Source organism: Marmota monax, unplaced genomic scaffold, assembly GCF_021218885.2.
Source record: "Marmota monax isolate L192 unplaced genomic scaffold, Marmota_monax_Labrador192_F-V1.1 WCK01_AAM20220418_F8-fsc00027, whole genome shotgun sequence".
NCBI lineage: Eukaryota > Metazoa > Chordata > Mammalia > Rodentia > Sciuridae > Marmota > Marmota monax.
In genome coordinates this window covers 1279641-1306660 of record NW_026694617.1, presented here as the reverse complement: position 1 = coordinate 1306660, position 27020 = coordinate 1279641, and the positions used below count along the sequence as shown (strand labels likewise).

General features: G+C 33.3%; 1 protein-coding gene across 1 annotated transcript in view; it reads left to right on the top strand.

The window, feature by feature from the left end:
• The window catches only part of Thsd7a (thrombospondin type 1 domain containing 7A), a 403918-nt gene extending 377239 nt beyond the window's left edge, over positions 1-26679 (top strand). The window contains exons 20-28 of the mRNA XM_046422471.2: positions 3203-3320; positions 3571-3716; positions 4136-4310; positions 9212-9385; positions 14638-14733; positions 17470-17552; positions 17877-18087; positions 20551-20638; positions 21342-26679. Coding sequence (XP_046278427.1) covers positions 3203-3320; positions 3571-3716; positions 4136-4310; positions 9212-9385; positions 14638-14733; positions 17470-17552; positions 17877-18087; positions 20551-20638; positions 21342-21426 — 1176 coding nt within the window. The 3' untranslated portion in view covers positions 21427-26679. The remainder of the gene's footprint in view (positions 1-3202; positions 3321-3570; positions 3717-4135; positions 4311-9211; positions 9386-14637; positions 14734-17469; positions 17553-17876; positions 18088-20550; positions 20639-21341) is intronic.
• Positions 26680-27020: the final 341 nt, after the last annotated feature.

The following is a 27020-nucleotide window of genomic DNA, read 5'->3' as shown; positions in this document are numbered from 1 at the left end:
TCATCATCTTTTGTAATTTGATGTGAATTTTGTGTACTGCCTGGGACACCTGCCAAGATCCATCATTTATTCTCTCTGTTGTTAAACATTGATCCCATGTGGTTTGGCAGCAGATTTTGATATTAGGATCTAATACCCAGCTGTGAGAGTCCAAGTTCTCAGATCTGGATAAGTGAGTTTGAAATTCAAACAAAGAAATGGGGTCTGCTATTACTGTCTTTCAGGTATAGAGAATTTTAACTGTAGGTTCTCTTAATTGATGGAAAATAATGTCATCATTTCTAGGGATAACATTCTGAAATGTGAAGAAATAACAGTTGTTGACCTCTCTTAGTCCTGTTCTAATTTTTTTTCCAATTTCCACACCGAAAAGGCAATCGCATTTCTGACAAGTTTGACTCCTCTGCCTCTGAGGTCCTATGGGTCAAGCTCAAGGCAAAACCAGCAAGAGCCTCAGTAGATCTGAGATAGGAGGAGCTTGTAACCTCATTAAGAGCTCAGCAGACTGGCTCACCACAGACTTCTGTCTGCACTTTATTATAAATCCGTAGTAAGTTGTTCCAATTCCCAAGGGGGAAGAAATGGATAGAAATACTTGCATCCATTTAATTTCTTTATCATGTGCACCTACCTTAACTTACTTACATCTCTGCCCATGAAGCAGAACTCTCAAATGTGCTGAAACACCAAGCTGTTTAGATAATAAACATTTTTTCACATACTCTTACAACATAACTTGGGCTATTCATACCTTAGATTCAAATAATTTGAATTTCAAATTGAAATCATTTCAGTTTTGATACTAATAATGTAGAAGCATCATAAACATTATAAAAAGAACATTGTTGTGAATGAAGATTATTATAGTTAGATAATGGCTGGAGAGCTCTCTGCATTCTACCTCTAGTTGATTAATATGGCCTGATTTGCAAATGTACCCAGAGATGCTCTCCTGGATCAGAATGTAATATAAAATGAATAGCTCTTGACAGATTTTTGAAAACTGAACTCAAATCTCACAAGACCAATTTTAAACTATTTCATCTGACTAAAGGATAGAGGTATAAATAGGATCCTTGTTTTCTAAAGTGAAATACGAGTAAAAATCTATGAAATAACTAATTATTTTAGAGCCAAGATTAGTGAAAATATTATATTTGAATTGAAGTGACAATTAGGGATTTAAAATCCTAACATTCCGCCAAACACTGTCTTCACTGCTCCTCTCTGTGGCAATTAGATTTAACAGCTTACATCCCATTTTATTCATCCCTGTTGGATGCAGTAGTCTCCAAGAAAAACTGGGCCATTTGTGTGAACAATGGGCAGATTGCCTACCTACTAATTCATGTGCAAACCCTACATTCAGTGCAACAGCAGTGGGTAATGCTTACTGCTTCTCTAATGGCCACAGAGAAAGGTGTTATTACTGCCCAACAAAGAGGAAAATTAGGGTTCAACACACCTAGCATTTATGTGTGTGTGTGTGAGAGATTTACTCATCTTATACCTAGTAACCAGTTTCTCATTTCCTATTCTTTGAACCCTGGGTAGATTTATTTCAATTTACTTAGGCTTGTATGTTTACATAGACAGATGGATAGATGATTGATAGAATGAAGGTAGGTAGATAAAGAAGAGATTAAAAAGACACAATACTCAGCCATAAAAAAGAATGACTTTATGACTTTTGCCAGTAAATGGATGGATCTGAAGACCATCAGGCTAAGTGAAATAAGCCTGTCCCCAAACACCAAAGGTTAAATGTTCTTTCTGATATGTAATAATGCACAAGAGGGGAGAGGAATAGAAGTTCAGTGGATGAGACAAAGGGTAATGAAGGAAAGGGAAAGGAATAGGAATAATAAAGATGGTGGAATGAATTGGACATAACTCTCCTAGGTTCATGTATGGATACACCACCAGTGACTTTATGAAGCTTAAACTAGGAAATATCGTAAAAGTTTTCATCCCAGACACTCAGCTCTATCAGCTATTTTTAGTGTAAAATACAAAAGAAGTACCTACCAAGGGGTGTAGTACACCAAGCATGGATCTAATCCTTTCTCATTGTATAACTTAGGGTTAAGAGCTAGACTGAAATATAGCATGTTTCAGAAAATTTTCTTTTGCTATCTTCTTTGACTGTTTAAAGTTAAAAAAAAAATAGAAACTTATCTTTCATGCAGAAATAAAAAAAGGTCTTGAAAAATTTCAAGAATTACCAATTAAAAAATTTTTACTCTCCTACCAAACTTAAATTTTCCTATTTCAATTCTACTTTTGACTTTAGACTTTTTAAATGTTGGAATATACAGGAGATAAACTTAAAGCCTCTTCTTTATATTTTTAAAGTAGAATTTAGAAATGATAAGTAACAGAACTCAAATGCCAATAAATTGTACAATGTTATTATCTGATGAGAGGTTTAACACCAAAATAACTGAATCATGCCAGTTAGTTCATGAGATCAGTTTTAGAAGAGAGAAACTTTTTTTAAGTGGATATTAAACATTTAGAATCAATAAGTTCTAAGGACCTTCATTTCTCTATGGAAAAAGGTAGCTTAAGAACTGATTTTTTTTTTTTTTTGTACTGGGAATTGAACTCTAGGACTGTAAGAATGCTGGATAGATGTGCTATAATTGAGCTATTGGGATCTGAGTCCCCAAACTGATATTTCATATTATCTCAATACATTATATCATTAGTTATGAATGGCAATTTATCTTTAAAGTATTTTCCTTTTGCTTTTCAGTTTAACATGTACATGTAAAAATATAAATAATAATATCCTGAATATATAATTATAGATCCAGATATTGATCATATTCTTGGTTTTTAAATAGAAAGTAATTATGTTTACACTTACTTGTTCCTAATTTAGAAAAATTCAACCAATTATGATTAAATGCACTTTTCTTCATTGCCTATTGAAAATGTTCTCACATACATAATACAAAAAATATAGTCATTGGTCCCCTCCATTCATCCTTGACTTCCACTCTCCTGGGTTGAACCATTTTATACTTTTATAATTTGGATATTTGTCTTCCAGATATCTTGTTGTTCTATTATGAAGCATGCTTGTTCTCCCTTCTCTTCCTCTCCTCCTTCTCCTTTCTCACTTGCTTCCCCCACTGACAATAGGCTGTGGCCATGTCTCTGTGTCAGTACAAATGGATCTACCTCTCTTTTTCAGCTTGCCCTGGAGAAGCACTGGCAGATGAACACATCCTGCATGGTGGAATGCCCTGTGAACTGTCAGCTTTCAGACTGGTCTCCTTGGTCAGAATGTTCTCAAACATGTGGCCTCACAGGTTTGTTGGTATTGCAGTTAGCATTAGACTAGTGGTCAAGGTATATAAAAACAAAATGTCCCTCTTGCTTTAAATCATATCAGATAATCTTCAGAAAGGTTGGATTGGTTGTCTTTCTTTTCAAAACATACAAGACTTGCTTGTTCCTAGATCTCAGGGAGAAGCCTGTGGGATACCTTCTCCCAGTAAAGTATTATGCTTGCACAATTCTACATGCAACTAAAGTTGCATTGCTTTGTATTTCTTACAGGAAAAATGATCCGAAGACGAACAGTGACCCAGCCCTTTCAGGGTGATGGAAGACCATGCCCTTCCCTGATGGAACAGTCCAAGCCTTGCCCAGTGAAGCCCTGCTATCGGTGGCAATACGGCCAGTGGTCCCCATGCCAAGTGCAGGTATAAAATCTCAAGAAATTTTATGAAAGTGTGTATTCTTCATCTGCAGAAATTTGGTTTCAGAAGTATTCTTCAAACCTTACAGATTGCAGGTTTCATCTTAATGATGTTAGTTACTTTGACATTTTATAATCATTTAAGAACTTTTGATAACCAACACTCCCTGTCCTGTACTTTCAAAATCATGTGGAGACTGATTCATTTTAATGAGAATGTATTTGCCTGTCTTTGGCTGTAAAACAAAATAAATGTTCAGAGTATTGCTTTATAGCTTGTGCCCTGGAAGGCTTCTTCCCTAGGGTTTCAAATGCTTCTCTAAGTATTCATAAATCAAAATAAATGATGCAGAGATGACTATAAAGGATGAGTTCTCTAATGAATTATTTTTCTTTTTGTAATTAGTTCTTTCTCCATTCCAGGAGGCCCAGTGTGGAGAAGGGACCAGAACGAGGAACATTTCTTGTGTAGTGAGCGATGGGTCATCTGATGACTTCGGCAAAGTGGTAGATGAGGAATTCTGTGCTGACATTGAACCCATTGTAGATGGTAGTAAAAAAATGATTCTGGAGGAAACCTGTACCCAGCCTTGCCCAGGTAACAATAGCAGAACAAAATTCATATTTGGATGGTTTCTTTCCAGGACGAGGGTCAAGACAGGGTTGCATATATAAGATAAGATGTGCCAGTAGTATAATTCAATAATACCTAAGAGCCAGACACTGCTACTGTGGGCAAATTGGGGCATGCCTCATTCCTGATTGTAGGGTGAAGTCCAGTCTTCCATGTGGCTTCTCTAAATACCCCTGTGGAGTTTTAGCAGGGGATGGTAACTAAGGTCTAAGGCCTATGCTTAACAGGGAAAGCATGAAATAAAAGTTGAGAAAATAAGGATTAAACATATCTATTTGGGATTTACAGGAGGAGAGAATAGAGAGTGAGGGAGAGGCAATGTTGGAAGACAAAATGGCTAATGAAAGATTTAAATCCTCATAATGAAAGCTTATTTTGAGTCCTGGGTGGAATCAACAACAATTCAGACCTCCTTATGCTGTAGTTAAAACATAAAATGCAGAAAAATAGAGAATCAGTAAGGATTCAAAAGGAAAAAAAATGCAGTTTCCTTGATACTGGAAAGCAAAATAAGATTATGGAAGAAAATATTGAATTGCTTCATTCAGATTCAATGTTAGACAATGGTTGCATGATATAAAATGTTGTATAGCAAATAGCATAGTTGTATACTGAATAGCATAAGAAAAAAAATGAAAGGCAAGATGAGCTCATCTTTAGGAATTTGGGCTTGATGAAGAGTGCCGCAGTCTGGCTGGGCACAAAATCACGAGCCACTCACAGCCTTGTAGATTCAAACAGCAATTCCTTATTCCCGAACTCACACCGGCACTCTACAATCACGTTCTGGGGAAGGGCAAAATCCACACACTCCACCGGGCTCTGAATCCCAAATACTCTCTGAATCCCGTGAGAACTCAACAGGAACTCAAGGAGCAGGGCGCCTGAGGCAGCAGGATATGCCCTATTCCCCGCAGGGTACACCTTAAACCTGGAACCGCCCTGGTCCTTGAGCAAGGTCACCTTACATGCAATGTCACTGCAAATGACCTGGGTCATGCCATGAGTCATACCTACTTGGCAATGGCTCTCAGCAGAAGAGAATTGTTCAGGATATTTTAGGTCAGAATATGCTAGTAAAGCCATCTTTGGGAAAGATATTGAGGCAACAGTTTCTGAGCAGACTAGAAATGAATTACCTATATTTTATTCTCTAATGGAAACTTTTTATTCTTCTGATTTTCTTATAAGAATATATATTTGTACGAAAAAATTGTTCTTTAAAAAAATAAAGTAAGTATTTGGCAAAAAAAAAGTGGTTGGGCATAAAACATTTTCTATATAAAAAGATAAATTATGGTAATTTTAAAAGAAAACTTATCTTTAAATTTTTTTTAATTGAGGTGGGGTTCCTAAAAACTGGAAACAGTGACAATGTTAGATACTCATGCATTTATTCAATTTACTCATTTTTTAGTAAGTAAATTATTTGAGATGACAATAATGGTAGAATATTACTCATTATTATCACAATATGATTAACTGAATAAAACTGAACAGGGTAGAAAATGAAATAGCCCAATACTTAGAACTATGCATTAGACTCTGAGGTCATTCAACTGTTGTAATGATCTTTGCCCACACAAATATTTTCATTTATTTCAGGTTAGAAAATAAAATAATAATTTTGTTTGAGTTACAAAATCTAAAGAGCAATTTCTATTTAATGAACAGAAAATTTCAGTTATTAAAAATAAATAAATTGGGCTGGGGATGTGGCTCAAGTGGTAACGTGCTCACCTGGCATGCGCGGGGCACTGGGTTCAGTCCTCAGCACCACCTAAAAATAAAATAAAGATGTTGTGTCCACCGAAAACTAAAAAATAAATATTAAAAAATTCTCTCTTTCTCTCTCTCTCTCTCTCTCTCTCTCTCTCTCTCTCTCTCTCTCTTTCTCTCTCTCTCTCTTTCAAAAAATAACTAAATAAATAAATTCTAGCAGTCTGCTGTACAACACTGTGCCTATAGTTAACAATACTATATGGTGCCCTTAAATTTGTGTTAAGATAGATGTCATGTAAAATGTTCTCACAGTTAAGAATGGTTAAATAAAGTCTGACTTTCTAGAGCATGGCAAGGTGTTGCTTCTTGATATGCCCACACTTGGATATACCTTTTGCTCTTGTAGAAATTCCCCTGTTCCATTTCCTGTCCCTGAAGCTGTCCTTATCTCAACCAAGATCTCACTCACAATCAAACATAATATCATTGTGCTTCACAGAAGACCAACACTGAGGCTGTGGCTGAGGGTGAGGGCTCTGTAGCAGGGCCACCGACTGAATCTTTGAAGTTCCATGGGCTGGATGACCATATAGTCAACAAAAAGTGACCAAGGTTGAAAGGTGGAAGTCCTATCAATTCCAAAACCAAAATGTCCAGCATTCGTAAGAGGATTATTGTGAAATCTGCCTTATTGTGCTGAACTGGCATCTTCACCGGGGTGTGCAACAAGCTGTGGAGACTCACCACATATTTCCATGGCTTTCCACAGCACAATCACCACTCATTTGACTTTTACACGTCAGGTGTAATTGCAGGCCAGGGAATGGACTTGTGGTTGCGATAAAGGGGAGACAAGCAATCCCATGCTCACAGAGCTCACCTTCTAATGGAAAAAAAGTTCCTAATAGTGACACAAATAAACATATGATTATAATCTGTGGCAAATTATATGAAAGAAAACTACAGGATCCTATGATAACATAGAACAGAGCAAACATACCATTTTAACTAAAGTAATCACAATCCAGAAGATGACTGCTCTTATAAATTGCAATCTGTTCACTCAAATTCCTTTCTTGCTAGTTTTCTCTAAAGATGGCATTTGAAAGCTAGTGCTATGTGAACTATTTAAACAGTATAATACTGAATTAGCAAATATATTTCATGCATTTCATTGTCATATCTTTAGCAGGTGTGTTTTAATTTTATTATTGTATCAATAATTTCCATGTTCAAAATAGAAAAGTATGTCCAGTAGAAGAGAATGCCTCACTCTCATCTGCTATTATTAAATATTTGGCTCTTGATATGGGTTATTTGGAGATGATAATTACATAATCCAATCTACTGTTAAAACATTTATTGAGGATCTTCTTAAGGTATATTTTCATGTAGTTTGCAGTCTCTAAGATGAAATTATGCTTTATCTATAGAAAGGGTTTTTTTAAAATTTAAACCTTAGAAGTTTTTCCTGCATAATTAAAAATCGAGGAACCCAAATGTGCATTTCCTAGGGGTATTTCTAAAATGTTCTTAGACTACTTTAAAATTGTTTCTAGTTTCTTTTTCCTTAGCATTTCTAAAATTTACTTGACTTTTTGTACTTTAGGAGTACTGATAATGTTCTCTAATAAAGATCTACAAGAAATTACTCTTCTGTAATACATTTATCTTTTGGTCAATAATTCATGTATTTTTAGGATTTCTTAATCATGACATAGGAAGTTTTTCCATTAATCAGATCTCCAGGTAACTTTGTTCTAATCTTAGTTATCTATAGTATAATATAAGGAAATATGAAGTAGTCATATTTTATAGCTGGAATAATTAAAGTGATATGAAGCCCCTCTGGATTTGTGTCTGTCATAAATAACTGTACATTCTAAAGACTATCACCAAGCCATCATCCTGAAGAATGGATGGGAATATGAGGAAGGCATATTTTATTAAATCTTCCCTATTCCCAAAATGGTAAAAGATTTTTAATACATGGATACTATGACTGAGCAATTCCGCTCTTATTTATATGTCCAATAGAAATACATACATTTATACACACACACACACACATACACACACACACAAACACACACACATACACATATATACACACATACATATGTGTATGTGTTCATCAAAGGCTTTCACTAAAATATTTATGACAGCATTATTTATAATGGGAAAAATTTATGACTCCCCACATGCTAATCTATAGTAGCATAGATATCTAAATCAGGTATATGCACATAATGGAACAAAGTATAGCAGTAAAAACAAAAAAACAAATTAGAACCACATAAATATGTGGTTGATCTTACAAATACAAATGAGTAAAAGAAGCCAAACACAGAAAATAGTACATAATGGCATGACTTTATACGTGACATGACAGGCATTCTGAGACTCTGGGAATGCTCTGTTCCTTGATTAATATTGATCACATGCATATGTAATCAATTGTGAAAATTCAGCTATCTGTGCATTCATGATCTCTGATCATTTTGCGTATATTACTTATTGTTCTTCAATAGATATTTGAAAAAAGAGGAGGGTAAAACCAATTACAGACGTAGATCAGAGAAAGAGTATACATCATTTCCACAGCTATAGCTGCTCAATTTGCTATCTTGTCTCAACCTCTCTGGGAAGAAGTATAGATAAAATAGTCATAGACTGTTTTAGACTGCTTAGACTGTTTTCAGTAATAAACTGTACACCCCTTTGAAATTATTAACACCTAGAAGCCAAGTTCTATGTGTCAGTGATTTAAATAAACTCCTTCATAATGATAATGACAAGAGTGATGGTAGGTTTTAACCAAATATTTGTTCTATTAGGAGATGATCATAGTGGTCAAGTTCCTTCAAACCTAGTTTCTATTTTATATCATTAAGCAACAAATAGTTCCATAATAGTCACTCTGAAAATGACAATATTTATACAAACTCAAAATTACATGTAAAGTTACAACTATTAGATGCTTATCCATCATATAAATATTATATATGACTAGTATACCTACAAACATTGCCATGTGGGGTTAGAATTAAATGATTAAAAAACTTTTAAAAATAAAAAAAATGATCATCAGGCAGGCTATTTTTTATATGTGTAAGTGAAAACTATAAACCTGTATTTTACAGGTGACTGTTACTTGAAGGACTGGTCTCCATGGAGCCTGTGTCAGCTGACCTGTGTGAATGGTGAAGACCTAGGCTTTGGTGGAATACAGGTCCGATCCAGAGCAGTGATTATACAAGAACTGGAGAATCAACATCTGTGCCCAGAGCAGATGTTAGAAACAAAATCATGTGATGGTAAGTGCTGCAATTAATAAAGCCTAATTATTTTAGTTCTGTGTTGATAAGCAAAAGCATAAGATAAAGAGTTTTCTCTTAAGTAAGAAAATTGGCTGTGATTACCCTTAAGACTGAGAAATAAATGAAGAGTAAGATTCTGAATTATAAAGATTTAGAGAAAGGAAAAATCCTGTCTCCCTAATTAATGTGAAATATCATAAAAATTCTTCCCAGATTTAGAGCTAAAGAAGGCTAAGATAATACAAAACATATTGTTTTTACACTTATAATAATGATCATTCATGAATCCAACAATATCTTTCCATTTACTTAAATCAAATGACAAAATTAAAGAAAAATTATAAATTTATAGCTAATGAGAGATGTAACTATTTTCTCAGAAATTAATAAATCAAATTGTTGATCAGATGTTAATTTTAATATAATTTGACATAGAATATATAAGTACCTATTACTTTATGTGTCTATGTATGTTTATATATACACAAATAGAATAACTCACTTCATGTTGGCAATACATGACATATTCTGACATATTCAAGAATCACAAAGCATTAAAATATCATGAAAGCAAAAGAATTGTAATCTAGAGGAGAATGTGATGCTCAGCAACTGTTTTATTCCTACTTGTGTCCTGAAACAATTTAAAAATATAACAAAAAAGCAAGTAGGGTTCAAAATATCATTGTTACATTAAAAGTTGAAGGAGAAAGCTTAGAAGTGTTCTTGGATAAGAACATTCAAAATGAAAAACAAATGAGCAAGATGATATAAACCAAGGATTAGATAAAATTACCTACCCTGTCTCTTTAATCTTCCTATTTTACCAATCAGATAAGATACTTCATCTACTTAAAACAGGGTAAATAGAGAAGTAGAACAAGCTAAGGGTCTACAATAAATTGAACAACTCTCAAGGCAAGAAAAAAAAATTGTTTATGCCCAATTACAGTACAATAAAATTAGAAATCAATAGCACAATAATTGGACAAGAAATCTCTTTATATACACCAAAGGTAAAACCTGAAAACCACACTTTTAGGGTATTATATGTCAAACATGTGAGATGCACCAAAGTACGTAGAGAACTTACAGCCTTAAATGCTGACCTAGGAGAAGGAAAAGCTAAAAATACACAAGGTTTGGACTCAAGAAGTTTCATTTTTAAAAAGAAAAAAAAAGGAAATAAAATTCAACCAACACAAGTACAAATATAATGAGATACAAAACAAACAAAAAATAATTCACAAATCCAATAGCTTGATTCTGACCAAGTTAACAAAGTAGATCACCTCAGGATAAATCAATAAGGATAAAAAAAAGCAAAGTTATACTACTGCAAATAGAAAAGAGCTTAGAAAATCTTATTCTATAAATAGTTTTTGCTAATGAATGTAAAACTTAAATGAAAATAACTTAAAATGTTATAATTTATCAAGAGCAATAAAAAGGCTACACTATGAAATCTATAATTATTAAAAATTTAAATATATCAAATATATACTCGTACGTACTCACAATCTAAAACTTTAATAGGTTTAATTATAAATTTTACCAAAATATAAAGAAATAGAGAATGTTAACTCTTATTTGAAATCTAAAGTACATAAAATCAAATCAAGTGGGGAAAACAAGTAAAATTTCCCTAACTGCTAAGATAGTGTAATTTTTACAGTAAAACCAGTCAATGAAATAAACTACCAATGAAAATAAATGTCTAAATCATAAAATAAAATATTAGTTAACCAAATCATAATGTATTTAATAGATAATTAACATCATGACAAATTATAATTAATTCTGTAAATACAAAGATACATAAATATTAGAAACACCTACTAATATAATTCTACTCATTAACAGAAACAAATAGGGTATTATTTTTTAATGCTTACTGGAAAACTATATAATTCAATAATTTATAATAAAAACTTTTAAACCAAACTTGAACTAGAAGAAAAAATTTTCCATATTCAAGGTAATTTATAAACATTGCAGAACAAGGTCATTCTGTAAATAGAAGTGACTGCAGATGTCCTCAATCGCTAGTTCTTGCTATCATGCCAGGAAGATCTCAGACAGGTTACTCAGAGTAGCACACATGAGTTTATGAGAAGAGATAGGAAAAGAGAAAAGGGGAACTCACTCAAGGGAAAGAGTGGGTCCTCTCAGGAGAGGGATGGTGCACCCCTCAGGTCCAATCGTATTTGGGTTTCCAGGGAAGTTTCCAGAAAGCCCTACTCAGGTCTACCTTTTGGCTTTTGACTGACAAGATCACCTAGGACTTCTGAGTTCCCACTATGAATGGTCTTACCCCATGGAGGGGAGATTTTACCATTATAATGGCATGCTAAGGATCCAAGGTAACTCTGGAGTCACTTTGACTCATGCTACCATGCTGACCAGTCCTATATGAAACTCATTCTTATAGGTTTTATGGTTAAGGGAATTTAGTAATAATTAATTATTATTATTAATAATAATAATTCTGTCTCCTGGAGTCTTGGAATGTAGTCTGTGTAAAGGTCTCAACATTTTATTTTTTCCCCCAGCCCTGCTTTACAGTAACTCATGTTCTTCATATAGACAGGGAGAAGCCTTTGAGGCCTGTTTTTCTTATGCAAATAACAGGTTGTTTGGTGAGGAATGTAGCATATCCTATTGATTAAAGCCACCCAGAGCAGCAGGTAAATTGCTTTGTAAAAGAAAACATGGTAGGGGTCAGCACAGTAGGCCTAATTTATACAATTATCACTTTAACCTCTTGTTCCCATCACTCATGTCTGTCTGTTACTTATCAATAAATAAGTATTTGGAAGTAAGAGAGTTCAGGAACATTATATGTTTTAAAAACAGATATACAAGCTAGGAACAGTGGCACATGTCTGTAATCCCAAGCAGATCCAGAGGCTGACACAGGAGGATCAGAGTTCAAAGCCAGCCTCAGCAAAAGTGAGGTGCTAAGAAACTCAGTGAGACCCTGTCTCTAAATAAAATACAAAATAGGACTGGGGATGTGGCTCAGTGGTTGAGCACCCTTGAGTTCAAACCTCAGTACCCTCTCCCCCAAAAAATAGATATAGAAATAATTAATCTTTCTTTAATCTATAAGACCCAGTTACAAGTTTTAGCCAGAAAAATTATGTTAATAATATAAGTAAAACTATAAGTAGAAATAAATTAACAAGATGATGTAATATATGTATAAAATTATAAAATCTGATCGAAAGGCATAAATTAGAACTAAAACATTGGTGAAATAGACCATTTTATGGATAAAAAATTTCAATATCACAACATCAATTTTACATAAATGTACCTATAAATTCCATGCTATTTGAACACATTGTTAGAGTAACCCAATAAATAGATCCTAAAATTAATTTGGAGAGGTTAAAGACTAAAAAGAGCACAGAATTTTATTTAGAAGAGAAAGTAGGAGATCAAGGGACTTACATAGTTTATGTCAAGGTTTACTCCAAAGCATTGACAGTTAAACAAAGTGATTGCTTAGAAATAAAACAATCACATTAGTGGAACAGGATAGAGAATCTCAGAAATGGATGTTTACATGTAAGAAAGAGGCAGACTGAAAGTCAATGGACAAGCAGTGGGTGAATAGTGTTGCCAGAATTTGTTATCCATAAAATATTTTTAAACTATATTTAGCACACATAATATAAAAACTGTATTCCAAATAAATTTTAGACCTTAAGATAAAGATCAATGCTGCAAAACATTTAAAGAAAATATGGAAAATATTTTTATTAACTCAAAATCAAGAAGGGTTTTTTTAAATATGACACTAAAAGCACAGCCAAAATTGAAAAAGATTAAAAATTAAATTGTAATTTAAATCTTCTACATAGTAAAATAGATCATAAACAAGGTAACAGGATGAGCCAAACAGGAAAAAATATTTTGAGGCCAATTAATTGAAAGGATTAATGTCTAGGACAGCAATTCTAAAACTTTTGGATCCATAAGAATTTATAGTCTTAAAATTGTTCAGGGTTTCAAAGAGCTTTTCTGTTATTAATCATATAGATAATATCATCCATGGTTCCTGAGCCAGACTTTGAGAATCACTATTTTAGAATAAAGAATTCCCTTAATTTAATAAGTAAAGACATAGATGTCACTAGATGAAAAAAATAACAATAGCTGCAAGATATAAATAAACAATTTCCATTACAGGAAATCCAAATGCCCCCAAATTTTTTATAACTATTTAGTAGCCTTAGTAATCAAAAAAATTTCAATTAAAAATGATAAAATATGTTTTCATATGTAAGGGCTAACAAAAATTTTTAAATATAGTATTATAACTGTTTGTGACTGTTTGCAACAGTAGTAATTATTATCTATTATCTGTGGGTACATAAATGTTCACCTTTTGGAGGAAAAAATGAACAATATTTAATAAAGTTTCAGCTGTCCATACAGTGATATTCATAAATTTCCCTTCTAGATATTATCTTAAAGAAGCATCAGTAGACTTGAATAAGGTTAGCAAGGCATTTAAAACAACCTAATAGAGGAAGCAGAAGAATAAATTGTAGTATTTAGTACAATGGAATTTACAATAACAATTAAAATAGTTGACCAATTTACATTAAAAAATCACAGAACTATATAATCTATAACATTGACCAATAAGTTTTAGGATTATATATAGAACACAGAAATTGTAAAACTTCATAAAATATATCATTTTGGGGAATATATATGAACATATATATTTAAGAAAAAAATAAAAGCATGCCACAGTCATAACTATACTTTGGAAGAGAGTGCACTGCTAAGACAGGGAGACATGGGATTAGGAAGGAATGTAATAGGACATCAAGTTTATATCATTTATTCATTGACAAGCAAAGTAAAACTTAAGCAAACCTGACTAAATGGCATATTTATTGGAATTACATGATAGGTAACTGAATATTTTTTAGTTATTTTACATGCCTGTCTGTATATTTGATATTCCATGATACTTTAAAAGCAAACCATAAAATTAAATTACAAAGTGGTATGATAGCAGGCATGTAATTTTAGTTGAGATTTAGGTGCATAACTACATTGATACAATATTTGCAGGGCAACTTCCAGACAATAAATTGACATTTGACTCTTCAGAAATGGACTTCTTATCCCTTTTCAACTGTTCATAAAAATTTTGTTAGCCCTCTGTCACCACGATTGTTCTGGGCAATAGAATACTCCTGTCAATGTTTACTGTGTCCCTGCAGATGGACAGTGCTATGAGTATAAATGGATGGCCAGTGCATGGAAGGGCTCTTCCCGAACAGTCTGGTGTCAAAGATCAGACGGTGTAAATGTAACAGGTAAACCTCCAATTTCTCTTTGCCTTTAAAAGTATTCTTATAACACAAATGTAATTGATTAAAGAAATTAAGAAGGATACAAGAATAATCTTTCAGTTTCCAACACATGGCTGAGATTAGTACGCCTCAACTCTATACATATGTGGTACCAATGACAAATTATTTTACTTCATGATGTTTCATATTCTCTCCCACTGATAGATAGCCCTTTTTGATATTACTGCTAGAACTTATTTAATTAAAATACTATCTAATTCTAATAAATTATTTATATAAGTATTTTCAGATTTATTTTACAAGAATTTTATATATTAATAATTTACTACTTAAAAAAAAACATTTTTGTACTATTTGTACTTGTGCATCTTAAAGCTAATATAAATGCAGACCAAAAATACTATCAGGGGAGCATGATTATACGAATCCACATACTTGCTTGAATTCAGATATCTGTCACTTTTAACTTTTTACTAATTAGTAGTCAAGACCTGCTGATAAATCTGGAACCCAGAGCATCTGAAAATCCTCTTTAGTGTTCCCACCCCCAAATTATTATATTTCTAAAGAAGAAAGCCTAAAGAAATTATTTTAATTGTATTTTGATCTAAGTATACCTCCAAAGAACTACCCTAAGCTGCAGATACTAAAAGGTTCTTTGTATGAGCTCAGGAAATTTGAGGGATCCCAAGGACCCATTAAAAGGGAAAAAAAACTTTGGTGCTAGATACATAGTGAATCACACTGCGAATTTCCTAAGAAACAATGAAGTTTGGAACCAGATTCAACCTCAGACATGTGAACCCAAAAATCTAATGTCTCTCCTTAAACCATTTCTTTTCATAGATCTAATATACAGGAAGCTCCATAGCATAGCAGCAGCAGTACTGAAAATAAACTGCTCAGGGCTCCTGTTAACTGGCTTATATTGTTTTGACCCTCCTCGTGCATTTGGATGCCTCAGAGTAATGTCCATTTATAAATTTAACTTTAATATATATGGTAAGATAATAGGAGCAGGGATCAATATGCTTCTTGAAAAGCATCAATTTTATATTGAATTTTAAATTACCCAGATTTATTGAAACCTAATTACTTATTTCCTCCCTGTGAAAACTAGAACAGCATGTCAAATTGCTTTCTTGATTTTCCACATGAGAAAGCTATATCAGGAAACCCTTGACAATAGCATCTCCCAGTGGACACATGTATAAGAAAGAAAAGACACTTTACTAGAAAACTCTTGGCTTTTTCCACAGGGTTGTTCTAGAGGAGAAAAATCTGCCCAAACCCCATTAGAAGAAGGGTACGATGAAAAGAGCACTAGATAGGGGAGCATAGGCTTTCTGAACCAGAAAGTGTACAAAGGTCACCCACTCAACTCAGAGATTGGAAATTAAGGTCTACATTCTTCTTCAAACTATTCTAAGGGAATTTAACATCTTCGCCAGAGGGTCCTGTTAGTTTGCATTTTTTCCAATATGGATGCAAATATTTGTCTACCCTTTTATTATATGTAAGAAGCTCTTTTCCCACTGCATTTGGGACTATTTCCCCAAAGCAGAGTAAAGTCAACCTTTAAAGTCTTTTTTATAGAAATCATATTTTAATTTCTTTTCAATGCAATAGTGTCCAATGTATTTCTTTTTTTTTTCTAATGCAGTCCAGTACCAAAAAGCCAAAGTGCAAATAATTTGTGATAAACTCTATGTACATTCTTCTTCCATCTTTTAGGAGAGATAAGATTCTTTATGAGAGCTATACAAGCCTGTAAAGTACATTACCTATCTGGGTCAATTGCTTTAATTTATAAATTGTCCCTATAAAAACTTGAGATACTTCTTTCCTTTTCTTCATGTGTTTAATGATAATAACTTATATGGCCACTTAACTCCAATTGCCTTGCAATTGCTAACTGTGTGTTCATAACAATTTTTCCATGAATATTTTGTATTTGTAATGCAGAAAGACAAAGCATTAACAATAGACACCTTTGATTAAATCCAGAGGGTCATCAATTCCATAAATAAAGAAAAATTTGCTTGGCTAAAATTCTATTAAAATGAACAAATATAATTTAAAACTATGGGTTCCTTCCTGTTGACCAATTATTATTTACTTCATACATCTATTCCCATCTTTAATACATCACAACAGGCACAGTTGGTACTGTGCTAGAAAACAAAGAAGAGTAAATTGGTACAATATCAAGTTAAGGAAATAATACACATAAAGATGCCCCCCATACCCTACAATAAGAGAAGTAATGATTTTTCTCAAAATGAAATATGCATTATCAAAAATACATTTATGTGGTAGTCACATAATTTAAAGAGTTATTTCAAGGGACTTAAAAATATTATTTCAAATAGCCAAGAAAGAATTTGAACTTTAAAAGAAAATTAAATTTGCTTTTCAATTGTTGAGCTTGGCTTCAGGAACTATTGACAGAAGGAGGTTGTGTGCCACTAGTATTTTCAAGAGAGCAGCTATAAAATCATCTTTTTGACAAACATATTGAATAGCTACTAAGTGCCAGACCCTGTCCTCCCAGAGTGAGTAAAAAGGGCTTCAAGTTGTTAAATAAAGTGATAAAGATCAACCCAATATTTCATGGAGAGAAAAATCCTAGGTATTCCCAAATGGTTCAAAATTCAAAGACAAGTCTATAACAACAGTATTTTTTTTTTATCTTAGCAAGAAATGCTATTTGCTAAAATATGATTTTTGGTCCTGCAGGGGGCTGCTTGGTGGTGAGCCAGCCTGATGCTGATAGGTCTTGTAACCCCCCGTGCACTCAGCCTCATTCATACTGCAGTGAGGTATGTGTGAATTCATGAAGATGCACAAGTTGCCTCCATCCTTTATCACCCTTCTATGTAGTTCCTCCCCAAAACATGTCTTAAGATACAAAAATTCTATTTTTAGACCGCTTTTTTAAAGCAATGTAAATAATTCTGAATGTGCCTACTTTTAGAATAACTTTATTTAAACCCCAAAAGTAGAGATGTTTAAATGTAGTTAAGACAGAAATTACATTGTGAAATCTCTCAAACAATCCTTCTTTGAAATTCTCCAAGTACAGTTTGTTGTGCTTTCAAAGATTCTCTTGCATGCCTAGTAGAACTCTTCTTGTTCTCCTGCAGACAAAGGCATGCCGCTGTGAAGAGGGGTACACTGAGGTCATGTCTTCTAACAGCACACTCGAGCAATGCACACTTATCCCTGTGGTGGTGATACCCACCATGGAGGACAAGAGAGGAGATGTGAAAACCAGTCGGGCAGTACATCCAACCCAGCCCTCCAGTAACCCAGCAGGACGGGGCAGGACCTGGTTTCTGCAGCCATTTGGGCCAGGTGAAATGAGTAGACAGTGATGATTCAGAATATTTTATTTAGACATTTAGCCAGTGGCAAGAGATTTTTTTTTAATAAGCAAATATTTTCACATGAGTTATTATTGTTTCATCTAAACATGAGCTATTATTATTTCATTTATTCTGATATTCATTTTATTTATTCTGATATGACCATCTAGTCACTTATCTTTTTATTTTATTATATGTGAAGCCACTTATGCCCAAAGTTTACAGAAATGAAATTACTTTCTTCTGAGAAAAATTTTAGGATTGATATTACTCATTTCAATCCTAGTCCTGAAGTTACAAGTATAATTAGTTGTATACTGAGATACAGTGATGAAAATATGAATTAGGAAAAAGTATACTGTCATTCAGAATTGTGACAAATAATAGTATATAGACATTTGAGAATTTTCTATTTGATCACAAAGAATTAATACTTAGGACCTTAACTAGGAACTTGAGTAATGCAGTCTTCTGCCAGGGGCACTTGGTAGCCAACAATTTATATCAGCCCTAAAAGTTGTCATATTCAAAAATCTCAGAATCTGTACTAGCACCAGATACACCGGAGTAGGGGTGGAGCCTTCCTTTCTTTATGACTGACCAGACCATTTTCATATTAAATAGATAGCTCTTAACATCTCTCTTAATGGACTTGAAGCCTACACAGGTAAAAGCTTGAAGGCCTGCTGAAGTGGTATAAAGTGCTACTCCTCCTACTCTGCACATTTTCTTTCCCCGTTTGGATTCAATCACACACTCATCCCTGGAACTAACCTGGTGCTTGAAAATGTCCCACAAGCGTTATATTAAGATCAGGCCACTTTTTCTCACAACCTAAAGGTATCACTAGTTCATAACTAAAGGAAATCTCCAGGCACAGCCAGGCATAGTCTACTTTATAGCTCCATTAGGAACATGAGAAAAGGAAGAAAGGAATTTGCGTAGCTGTTTCTAATCAGTTAAGTCAAAATACCTTCTCCTATTGAAGAATTAGTATTAAAGTATTTTAAATATTTGTGATTAATTTTATCTACACTATTCCTGTTTAAATTAGGTTTTTAGCCAAAAATACAGCTTATTTTGCAAAACTGACTTGTCTGTGTAAGTTTAGTAAACTCTTCTCTCAGTGTTCATGATGTGCACTAGCAGATGGCCATAAGTAATCTTGACTTTCAAGTGAATCTTCTCACATTAAAACCACGCTTTTAAAAAGGGAAAATATTAATAAATATTAAAGAATATTACTGTAATTATTTTAAATTTAATATATCATTTCCCAAAAAAATAAGAATTTTAATATATTTAAAAGGTGCATATCTTGAAAAGTAGCAGAAATTCTTTGCTTTATGAAAAACCCAAATACTTGTTGAAAAATTTTCAGGGCAGAGGAACCCAATAGTGGAAATGCTCTTTTGATTCTATACTCAGCTGAAATTTTTTTTTTTTTTGAAAAATCTTTAGGATTGAAACGAAACAATATTTAGAATATTAATTGGGATTTTTTTTCTGCAAATGACCCTCTAAGTTGGTCCAGCTCCAGGCCAGAAACATTGTACATTATGCATTTGCTTCTGAAGCCTTACAACTATTGAATAAACTAGAGTCTCCATGGGGTCAATTTGCCCAATCTATAATTTTAACATTAATATCATATATTTAATTATACACATGCAACAGAAAATACGTTGATGTTGGGATCAAATTAAGTTAGGCAACATCATTAATAGCATCTTGTGTTTGAAGTTTATTCACAGCATAGAACTGAGAAGTTCAAAGAGAATACGACCAGAAAAACAAATTAGAAAAGATCCTGTCATGCCTAATTCCATATAATAGAAAAGGAAGCAGTAAAATTTAGAAATACTTTTAGGTTATTCAAAATGGATTCTTTGCAAATGATATTTGTCAAATCAATTTTAAAACATACTGTAGATGCAGACAAGACAGATAATTAATCACAAAAAAATGTTAAATATATTCACTTTCATCTGTAACTAAAACATTAAAATGACAGAGTTAGTGTTCAAATACCTGTGTGTATCAACTGTAGATTGTGGAACTTTCTTAAAATTGGACGACTTTTAATCTTTTCTTATAAGTGTCATTCTCAAAATTCGTAGGAAATCATAAGACAGTGTCTATGTAAATAGCACATACATTGAATCTGAAGTAAAAGTCAGCTAAAAAGCAGCAGAAGTTTAGACATATAAACCTTACATCTGAATACAAATACTATTTGCTACTTTTCAATTCAATTTCATTGCTAATTTATCTTTAACAAAGCAGCATCTAACTCATAATACAGATTTACAATAATCAATAACTGTGCTGAAGCACTAATTCATTTTGAGTTTTGAATTGGTCATATGTGATTGGTCATTGGTCATAGTTAAAGACTGTCATATGTATTCCAGACCAATGTAAATTAATGCCTAATATCCATTCCTCTTAGATGGGAGACTAAGGACCTGGGTTTACGGTGTAGCCGCTGGGGCATTTGTGTTACTCATCTTTATTGTCTCCATGATTTATCTAGCTTGGTGAGTGTTTAAATGTTTAAAAATTTAATGTCTCTATTTCAAAGAAAACACTTTCAGTTGCCTATAACTCTGGAAAAAAAACTAATGCCTGAAATAAGTATACTGTATTTATTCACTGTTCACATAAAATTCTAAATAAATAAGACTTTAGTCTTAAAAATCTAAAAAAATCTGGGCCATGTAAGTCTCTTGAGATAAATCAGAATTGTTTTAGATCATCTTTTCAAGTTTGCTACCTTGTAAGTATACCAAGAAAGATGCTTTATATGGACTGTGGTGAATTATACATTTTTATATTGAATTACTACTGGAGAAAGATGTTATGGTAATACATAATCTTATTCAATCATCTTGGCAAACATGTATCATTTATAAATTGTACATTATTTATAAAGTTTTGTGGCCAAGTACAGATGATTATACTATAATCTTGCTTCTGTTGTTTGTACTAAAGGACACAAGGATAATTTGTCTTTTAGAGGATAGTAAAATACTTGAAACTTATTTAACATTTTTTCCAAAACACAAAACTGTGAAATTTAGAGACCAGAACGCCAAATTCTAAGGTTGAATTTAGTATGGCAGGAAAGTGGGCAATTTAGGTTGATCAATTCATTTTGCTTATTTTTAAAATATAAGATGATAAAAATTACAATTGAAGACTGATATTTTCTTTCTCCCAATTTTAATGAATTTCTTACAGCAAAAAGCCAAAGAAACCCCAAAGAAGGCAAAACAACCGACTGAAACCTTTAACCTTAGCTTATGATGGAGATGCAGACATGTAACACTTAACTTTCCTGGCAACAACCAGTTTTGGCTTTCTGACCTTGTTGTAGATATCCAGAGGCTGCAGCAACATTATCCAAACTCTGTGGATTATAATTCAATTTAACTTAAAATAAAAGAAAATGAAAATGAAAATCATGCTGCCACTGAGCTATTCAAGATAGCACCACTAACATATAAGCCAACAACATTCAGAATTCTAGAAGTTTGTCATCTTTTATGTCATCTTTTCTGAAATCTACCAATTGAAAAACCACTTTCATTTCTAAAATATAGTGGTAAAATTGGCCATTGGATGCCTGACACAAGGCTGTTTGCAATGATAGCCCACAGAACATTCTAGCATGAAGAGTTTGTAACAAGACCTCTACAATACTACAGTAAAGCATAACAACATATATACTCAATTGATTGACACACATTGTAATGTCATATTATTTACTTGTCAATAAGCAACTTTAACAGTGAAGAAGAGAAAAGTTCCAAGCTAAACAGAAAATCCATTGAATAAGTTCAGCATCTTCCTGGTTTGATGGTTGCTTTTATTGACCTGCATTTCAGAGACAGAGACTCTTTTATAAGACTCACTCTTGGCTCTCTCCAATGTACGAATGCTGGACATGTACTAGTATCTTAGAAGAAAGAGTCCTCAAGTTCAGTATTTTATAGTGGTTATTGTCTGGAAAGCTAAATTGCTTGTGTTGATACATTTCTACTTTCCCTGATTTTCAAACTGGTTGCCTGCATCTTTTTTGCTTATGGAAGGCACATTTTTGCACTATATTAGTGCAGCATGATAGACACTTACTTAACCAATATGCCATAGAAACTGCCTCTTTTCATATGGGATGAAGACATCTTTGCCAAGAGTGTCATGGAGACTTCTGCAAGTTCTTGTATCCTGAAGAGAGTAAAGTTCAGTTTGGATGGCAACAGGATGGATTCAGCGGTTACCTGCTGTATACACTGTTCCTTGGCTCTGCAGCCATTGTAAAACTGACAACATAGTGGTATCTTAAGCCCCTTAACCCCCCAAAAGGTGGATCCCTCTAGTTGGTTTGTAATTGTTCTTTGAAGGCTCTTTATGACTAGATTTTTATATTTGTTATCTTTGTTACAAAAAGAAAAGAAAAGAAAAGAAAAAAAGAAACTGCTTGTCTTTTTAATTTCAGGAAGATGGAGAAGAAGGTAATATCATCAATGATTTTTGTAACTAAAAGAAATCAAAAGTATGTGTTGATTTTTCTTTCTCCCTGATTTGCTCTCTCGGTTTCAGAGTGAAGGACTGTCTTGTAGGCAGTATGTCAAAATCCATAGTCTTTTGTCTTTCTTACTAGTAAAATTTGAACCAGTCTTTTATTGTAGAATTTCAAAACCTAAACTTTAAAAAATATATATATTAAAAATCTAGACCAAGGGCGGCAACCCTTTTCTATAAAGGATCAGACAGTAATTATTTTCAGCCCGGTCTTCATTGCAGTTTCTCAACTCTGACATTGTATAATGTTGCCAGAGATGACACAAAAGAAGAAAAAGGATGAATATGGCTGTTTTCCAGAAAAACACTTTTTAAAAGCAGCCAGCACACCACATTTACAGATTCTAGTTTGCCGACAACCACTCCAGATGGTTTTAAGTCTAACTCTCCGTTGCATCTTTAGTTTTCATTCATTTATGCTCTGTCACCAGTGTTTAATTTCAAAGGTGAAAATTCAGGCATGAAACTTACATTGCACTAGAAGTAGTTATATTTATCACAGATATAGCTCTGAGATTGCACAGTGGAACAGTTTCTAACTTAGGAGAACTCCGTTTTATGAAAAGAAAGCTTGAATGGTGACCTTAAAAAGCAGCACTGTTTTTTAGGCAATATTGACTGTAACAACCTTTGGGATCAGGGAGAATGTTAGGTTTTCATGTCTTTTAAAAATTGTAAGCAAGTTATTCCATCTTAAACATAGTCATGTAGCTATAAAAGTGCTTGGGATTATAAAGCATTTTCCCCTCACATACTATACAGTGGATTTTGATCTCCCCCTGCTGTCCACTAGAGTATTTGCAAAGATTACAAAAGAGATTAGAATGTCCCCCAAATGAAAATATTTCTACATATTGCAATAGGAACTGTTGTAAGCATTCATTCTTTATCCAATATTCACTATATTAAGCAATGGAAATATTTCAAAGATAACAGGTAGTCAGTAAGATAAGAAATTTTATTTTAAACCAAGGACTCAACCATGGAAAAACATAAAAACAAAGTCCATTTTATCTTTTTTAATGGAAGAGAAAGAAGTAATATTGTTATTCTAAAATGGTGAGGGTCAATATATATACTCAGGAGGCTTCCAGATAATACTCAAATTGATCTCTTTGGTAAAATGTACTCCATTCATCCAAAATGGTTGAGAAAAAAATCTATTAAAATTACTTGAAAAATTGCAAAAGTCTTATGAAATGTATGCAACACCTAGTAATTTTGAAAAGGGGAATAGAATAAAATACTGTTCCTACAAAAGCTGTACTTAAGATATTATAAAATGTAATTTATTCAAAAGACAAATCAGTATTATCCTGCCTAGGTTGTAAGAAATAAATGAATTAAGAGATCAAAAATTATAAAGTGTTATAAAAATATAAGACATTATATCCCAAAATTGATGACATCTCACAGCACTATATATGTAGAAGACATTAGGTGCTATGTGAACCAATGCCAGGGAACATACTAGATGCTTATTGTTAATATAAATTAATACTAGATGGCCTCTTATGACGTGAAAAAAAGGGAAGATAATTATTTGGCCAGTTTGAACAAGTGGAGATTATCATATTTATGTTTGTTTGTTTTTTGGCATGAGTTCATAATGAGTTAAATACTGGAAATTCATCAAAACCTTATTCTTTGTGCTCATTCTAAGAATTTAGGAGGTGAACATGGTAAATTGTCTACTAACACTTTTGCCTTGACAAAATGCTCTGAGCCCAAAAAGGTTTAGAGATACTGTTCTATAAGCATGAAGATCTGCTTGGTTTAAAAAAAAAGAAAAGAAAAATATTGTTATATGATTATGTTGGACTATTTCAGTAGAAACCATGTAGAAGTGGCATACTTATCTCTCTTGAAAGGGACTGATTTGCTTACTTATCAATACCTCATTCAGTTCATTGACTATAATCCTAATTTCAAAGCCTTTTTGAGGACACTACAGTGGAGCTTAAGCTACTAAAGGGAGCGCATAAAAGCATGTCTCAATTACTTATAACTAAGCACAATTTACATATAAGAAATATTTATTGAATTATTACATGTAAAACACTCTGCTAGGCACCATGAAAACCAATAATGGCTTTTGGAAACATAGGTACCTAAGACACTTTTTAAAAGCAGCCAGCACACCACATTTACAGAAGAAGGAAAAGAAGCTTAAGGAGTAACGATAGCGCTTGAACACATTGTCCTTTACTCTGGATTTGCTTATAGATGTGGTTAGTATTTTTCTATATGTAATGTGACTTAGGACACGCTATCAAAAGCTTAATGTTTTTCCTCCTCCACCCCAGATAGATGGAAATGGTCATTGTGACTTAATCAGAAACCTGTAAAGTTCCTGGCCATTCAAAGATGAAGTCATTTCTTACATGAAGCCAGTGGCAACTCTCACATATTTATTTACCTCCTCCAACTTTGGTCCTTTATGATCTTCTCTTCCTGGTATCTCTCTACATTTCTCTCTTATCAATGACTGATCTTGTCTGTGTCCCTCAGAAGCACCTTCCACTGACCATGCTCAGTACTTTATTTAAAAAAAAAAAGTAGAGAACACTTATATTTCCTTCCTGTTGGAATCAAAGTGTCACTTAGAGTGTGAGCATCTTGGTTAAACAGAATGCACTGGTCAAAGAAGTGAGAAAAGGGCAAGGAAAGCTGTGGAGGATGTGCAAAAGAAAAAAAAAACTTTTTCTATTAAAAAAAAATACCGTCAATTCTTACCCTCGCTTTATTGGTGCCCTGTATCCTCTTAGCCCCCTGTTTCTGTCTGTGTCTCTGCTCACTTCCCACCCTACAAGACAGTGAGGGAGGCCTATGCTTTTCAGTACTGTGAAGCAAGAAGAACCCATTCCTAGGTGGGTTTGGGGTCTGAATATGCAAGGATCATGCTTCTCATGTTTCTTGCTCTATTTCCCTTCCAAGATGGAGGGTTCCAAAGGACAGCAGTCTGTGAACAACTCTAAGGGAATCTTGCAGAGCATGGTTTTCCTGGGTCTAGGTTAGATGTGAGAACCACACCTGCCTGTTCTCGTGATAATTGTTCCACCTGGTCCTACCCTCAGATGTCCTTGGCTGTGCAGCTGGACTTCAGGCATCTGACACTGGAGAGTGGGCCTTGCAAATGGTTATTCTTTTATGAAAAGGGTATTTTACAGTGTGAAATGATAATTCCATATCTAGCAAGGACACTGAAAAATGGTCATGCCTACTTTATTAAGTGAATAAAACAAATGCTAAGTGAATAGTTAATTTTGCAGGGTTGTTTGTTTGTTTGTTTGTTTGTGTATTTCTGCCAAGCCACACCATTAAACAGAAAGACTATGAAGAGTTTTAGTTTGTGGGAGTTAAGATTTTAGTGATCAAAAATCTCTATTCTATTTAGAATGTAACAAGGTGTCCTTTTTATGGTTGTGTTCTATAGGTTTTTTTTTTTTTTCTTTAAGTAATAGCTTTTAGATTACCTATTTCAAGCCTCAATAAACTTTTCCCAACTACTTTTAAGGAATCTAATTGTGTTTACTTTTAGAAAATAAACATTTAGATTCCTTTTCTGGTACTTTTTCCTACCCATTTCTATAGCAATTTGAAGAGATCAGTATCTGCCATTGTAAAATACAACTTTAGTAAATTTATGATCTTTCTATAAATTATAATCCCCTAAATGTGTATTTTTTGTTAATTTAACTACCTGAGTATTTATTTTGTTTAAATAAGGAGGCAGCTGTCTATGAGTTCTTTGTTAATATTACTTTGTAAATTGTGTAATTTATTTTAAATTATGTACATTTCTTTTATAACGCACAAAATGTCTATGTACAATTAACTACAGATTTGCAAATAAACAATGTCACTAAGCTTTATTCAGTTAATACAGAATGGCATGTGAAGATGTAATATGATTTTTTTACATTTTCATATGGATTATTTGTAAATAACTATATTGCTGAAAACATAAACATGGAAGTCATTTTCATTCTAATCATGTGATTATGTGTGTCTGTGTTTTAATTTGCTTCATAAATGTGGGTGGAATATTTTTTTCAGTGAATATCCAAATCACATTACTACTGATATTACCCTTTCCCGAGTATTTTTTTTAACAACTCCAATTTAGAAAGTTTGAAAAATTCAAATTTTGCCTTAAAAGTCAACTGAGGCCACAAGATTAATCATTAAGATCAAAGAACCTCTTGGTTACCGGTAAATTAAAAGAAGGCACTAGCAAAGAATGATGGAACACTCTAGAAGGAAGCACAGATCTTCCTGTCTCAGCAGTCTAAGGCTGTGTGTACCCCTCAAAGGCCAAACATGGAAATCAAG